This window comes from Bos indicus, chromosome 9 (genome assembly GCF_029378745.1).
Source record: "Bos indicus isolate NIAB-ARS_2022 breed Sahiwal x Tharparkar chromosome 9, NIAB-ARS_B.indTharparkar_mat_pri_1.0, whole genome shotgun sequence".
Taxonomy (NCBI): Eukaryota; Metazoa; Chordata; class Mammalia; order Artiodactyla; family Bovidae; genus Bos; species Bos indicus.
Genome location: NC_091768.1, coordinates 40,485,200 through 40,489,703, shown reverse-complemented (window position 1 = coordinate 40,489,703; position 4,504 = coordinate 40,485,200). Strand labels below are relative to the sequence as shown.

At 49.6% G+C, this 4,504-nt stretch overlaps 1 protein-coding gene across 1 annotated transcript; it reads left to right on the top strand.

The window, feature by feature from the left end:
- The first annotated feature begins 1,236 nt into the window (after positions 1 to 1,236).
- GPR6 (G protein-coupled receptor 6) lies at positions 1,237 to 3,678 on the top strand. The gene is made up of 2 exons (XM_019966977.2): positions 1,237 to 1,431; positions 2,049 to 3,678. Exon 2 carries the CDS (start codon positions 2,068 to 2,070, stop codon positions 3,163 to 3,165), a length of 1,098 nt encoding a protein of 365 aa, XP_019822536.2. The 5' UTR covers positions 1,237 to 1,431; positions 2,049 to 2,067; the 3' UTR covers positions 3,166 to 3,678.
- The last annotated feature ends 826 nt before the right edge of the window (positions 3,679 to 4,504 follow it).

The window sequence follows — 4,504 nt, the reverse complement described above, 5'->3', positions numbered from 1 at the left end:
TCTTTTTGAGGCAAAGCGAAGCCAGGAGAGGAAAGAAGTTACACGGAAAAGTATAGGAAGCACCAGTAGCAAATGTCTATTTTCACCTTGCCTAGAGCATGTGGCCCCTGAAAATCATGTCTGTGGCTCTGATATAATGCCATCATGCCAATAACAAATCGTTTATTCCAGAGCCTTAGGTGGAGTCAACTACTCTAACTTTTTCCCCCAAGTACAGGTACTGGAGATTGTGGCTAATTAAAAAAAAAGAAAAAGAAGTCTAATACTTGTATTTTACTGACAAAACAAAACACCTTTAAACCAAAAGCATGAGTTATCCAAGTTGAAAATAAAACTCCTGCCTACTGAAGTCTGGTGCAGCTGAGTCATCACTATTTTCATCCTGTAATTTGTTTTATAGGGTACTAATTAACAGGGCAAAGTCTGTTGCCAGGAAAGTAAATCACATTTTGCTGCTTTCTTCTTTTCTAACAAGACACAGACCTGGTCTTTAATTAAAGAGCAAGTTCCAAGAGCACTATCAGTTAGTGTGATCGGGGAACATTTGGCTGGGGAGATCATGGTGAAACCCTCTGTGCAGAGTTCAAGAAAGATAGTGAGAGAGAGGAAGAAATGGAGGGAGAGAGAAGAATTGATTGCACAGGTAACCGTCAAAAGAAGACATTGCTTTCCTCAAATGTCCCATCTTTTCTCTGTTCCCCACAACTCAGCTTTTCTTCTCTAGCTCTACTCAGCTGACAAGGGTACCACAAACATCCTTTTAAGAAACCCTCACTGTCCCCTCCATACCAGTTCATTCCTGTCCCCTAAGGTTTTTTTTTTTTTTTTTTTTAAGGTAACACCTTTCTGATTGGACCTCTCTGCACCAAGCTCCCTCTTCTCCAGGGCTTTTTCTTCAACCTGCCCCCTTCAGTGACCTCCGGCTTGGGTCTTGCTGCCTGGCTAGTGCATCTCATCCCCCACCCCTCCCCTCCCACTTCACCCTCCTTGCCTTCCCTTAGTCTTCACTCTTTTCCCCTTTGCCTCTTTCTCCCATCTATTCCTGGAGGTTCCGAGCTGGCGGCGACCCTCCGACCTCTCCTTCTATGAATCCTCTGAAACATCGTTTGGGGAGGGTATGTGGTGAGGGAGGTAGCTGATGGGCGGGCAAGTAGAGCGAGCGCCTGGCTTGCACTCTGGAGCCAGGAACCTGACGTCACCGCGCCCTGCCTGTCAATCTCCAGCGGGCGCGCTGCTCTTAGCCGCTTTTTCTTCTACTGACTGTATCTCTCACTCTCCGCAGCACCCGCACAGCGACAAGCTCGCGGCACTCCTCTGCATGCCGGGCGGGCCACCTCCTTCAGGAGTCGGCTCTGTTCGCGCGGGGAGCGCAGCCTGGCGCCCCATCGCAGCGCTCATGATCAGCGATTTCCTGAAGCCCTGACTCCCCAGGTGAGCAACCGGGCTCTCTAAAGGAACTTTGAGGGTGTGCAGAGGGGAAGGGGTGAAGGATGGCCAGGGGATGAATCCTTCTCACCCCGGAGAAATGGAGCCAAGCTGATTCCACATTCTCCACCTAAAAAGACATTCCAGTTTCTCTCCCTCCAAACCTCTTTCCTAGGGGTCTCTGAAGCCAACGGGGTCCTCTGTGTTCCCAGAGCGCAGAAACTTATCTTTCAGCACCGCGGACAGCGATTCCGCCGCTTAGTTGAGAGCGCCTGACCAAGCCGGTCAGAGCCCGGGCAGGACTCTCTGGGGCCGACAATAATAGTCTGGTGCACAAGATGCGGTTGCAAATACGGACACACTTACGTGATCTGTGTGAATGTGAGTGAATGTTCTTCGTGTCTTTATCTGTGCAAAAACTCAGATACCAGTGCGGCATCCCTTGTGCTTTTCACTCTCTCACTGGCTCACTCAACAGGTATTTTTTATTTTTGGCTCTCTACCACTGCTTCCTCGCTCTGCTCTGAGGCGGGATGGGCAGTACGAGCGGGGCAGCAGCACCCGGGGAAGTCCCCTGGCGGGGTGAACCGCACACCTGACACTTGTTCTCCCTCTCCACGCAGGGTGTAACGTCCCGCCGCGATGAACGCGAGCGTATCTTCGCTCAACGGCTCCCAGGTGGTGGCAGTGGCGGCCGAGGGTGCGGCGGCAGCAGCCACCGCAGCAGGAGCGCGGGACACCGGTGAATGGGGGCACCCGGCAGCCGCAGCGGCGGCGGCGCTGGGGGGCGGCGGCGCAGCTAATGCGTCGCTGGAGTTGTCTTCGCAGCTGCCAGCGGGGCCGCCGGGGCTGCTGCTCTCGGCAGTGAATCCATGGGACGTACTGCTCTGCATGTCTGGGACGGTGATCGCAGGCGAAAATGCCCTGGTAGTGGCGCTCATCGCGTCTACCCCTGCTCTGCGCACGCCCATGTTCGTGCTGGTGGGCAGCCTGGCCACCGCCGACCTGCTGGCGGGCTGCGGTCTCATTCTGCACTTCGTATTCCAATACGTGGTGCCCTCAGAGACCGTGAGCCTGCTCACTGTGGGCTTCCTTGTGACCTCCTTCGCTGCCTCAGTCAGCAGCCTGCTGGCCATCACGGTGGACCGCTACCTGTCCCTCTATAACGCACTCACCTATTACTCGCGACGGACCCTGATGGGCGTGCACCTCCTTCTTGCTGCCACCTGGACCGTGTCCTTAGGCCTCGGGCTGCTGCCGGTGCTTGGCTGGAATTGCCTGGCGGAGCGCGCCGCCTGCAGCGTGGTGCGCCCGCTGACGCGCAGCCATGTGGCGCTGCTCTCTGCCACCTTTTTTGCGGTCTTCGGCATCATGCTGCACCTGTACGTGCGCATCTGCCAGGTGGTCTGGCGGCACGCACACCAGATCGCGCTGCAGCAGCACTGCCTGGCGCCACCCCACCTTGCTGCCACCAAAAAAGGTGTGGGAACGCTGGCAGTGGTGCTGGGCACTTTCGGTGCCAGCTGGCTGCCCTTTGCCATCTACTGCGTGGTAGGTAGCCACGAGGACCCAGATGTCTACACCTACGCCACCCTGCTGCCCGCAACCTACAACTCTATGATCAATCCTATCATCTATGCCTTCCGCAACCAGGAGATCCAACGGGCCCTGTGGCTCCTGTTTTGTGGCTGTTTCCAGTCCAAAGTGCCCTTCCGCTCCAGGTCCCCCAGTGAGGTCTGATGGCTCCCTCCACCCTCTAACCAACACCGCACCCCTAACAAGCCAGCCTTTGGTGAGCTTCTCGGTGCCTGCTGATGAACTCTGAGATCCCAATAGTGTGACTGATTTTGGAAAGCCAGAATAAACATAAACACAACAAACTCACAGAGACAAAGAGGCTTGTTGGCACTTTACATATACAGTGTATACATGTGTACATATATATACAAATATTTGTATCTTCTGGAGGTGTTCAGGATGTGGAATTTCCTGTTCTGTGAAAAAAACTAACAAAAATGTGGTTGTATACTCAAATTGTACATCACATTTGTTGAGTGAAGACATTCCAATACTGCTTAATTATAGCACTTTATTTTTAGCTGCTCAACTGCCAAAACAGTGTTGCCATTTTCAAGGGCAGGGGAAGGGGGTAAAAAGTGTATTTTTGTTGTATGTGATAGAATATTTTGCTGCATATACATCAGTAAATTACAACATATTTTGTACACAAATAAACACATTATAAAAATGTAATTTTGGCATGTGACTGGTGATAGAATTACTATTTAAGACATGAATTATTAGTGCATTTACTTTAAAAGTTTATTATGTACCATCTCCATCCTGTGAAAATCTTAATGTAAAAAAATCATACACACTTGCTCATAAATTATCATTGAAACACCTAATCCAGATTATTGGGGAAGTCAGGAAGGGAATAATTACTCACATAATAGCATTCACAGGCCACTAAAGGGTTATTTGTATATCAGTGCAAATTGGTTACTGGGTTTGGAAGACAAGCCCCAAAGGATGTCTGAAACCATTCCTTCATCTCACCACATGTGTGCTTACAAACCCTCGAGCCACAAATTTTAGGTGTATTTTTTCCAGTCTGGAAAGAATTTTAATGTTGAAAATTCATATTGACTGAGCATATTGTTACTGGCCAGGTCTTGTAGCAAAATGCACAGCCTTATAAAATAAATAAATTCTTCAAAGACAAGACCTCAAGATATACTGTGTATATATGAGGTAAATGAAGGTAAGCCCAGCAGCCCACTTTGAGGCACTCTTATCTGCAAAGCACAGGACATTAAATTAATAACCTCAAGAACTAAACTTTCCCATTCCACCAATACATGTGAATCATAGTTAAATCATTCCCTCCTTCCCTTCCTACAGGTCATGTGAGGATAAATAATATATGTGGACAAATTCTGAGCACCTATGAAGATATATGCACACAAGCACAAATAGTCACTGGCCTTAGGCCTTAGGAAAAGATACACAAGCAAAAATTTTTATATAGTTCACAAATATTTATTTAACACCTACTATCTGCTAGACACAGTCCCAA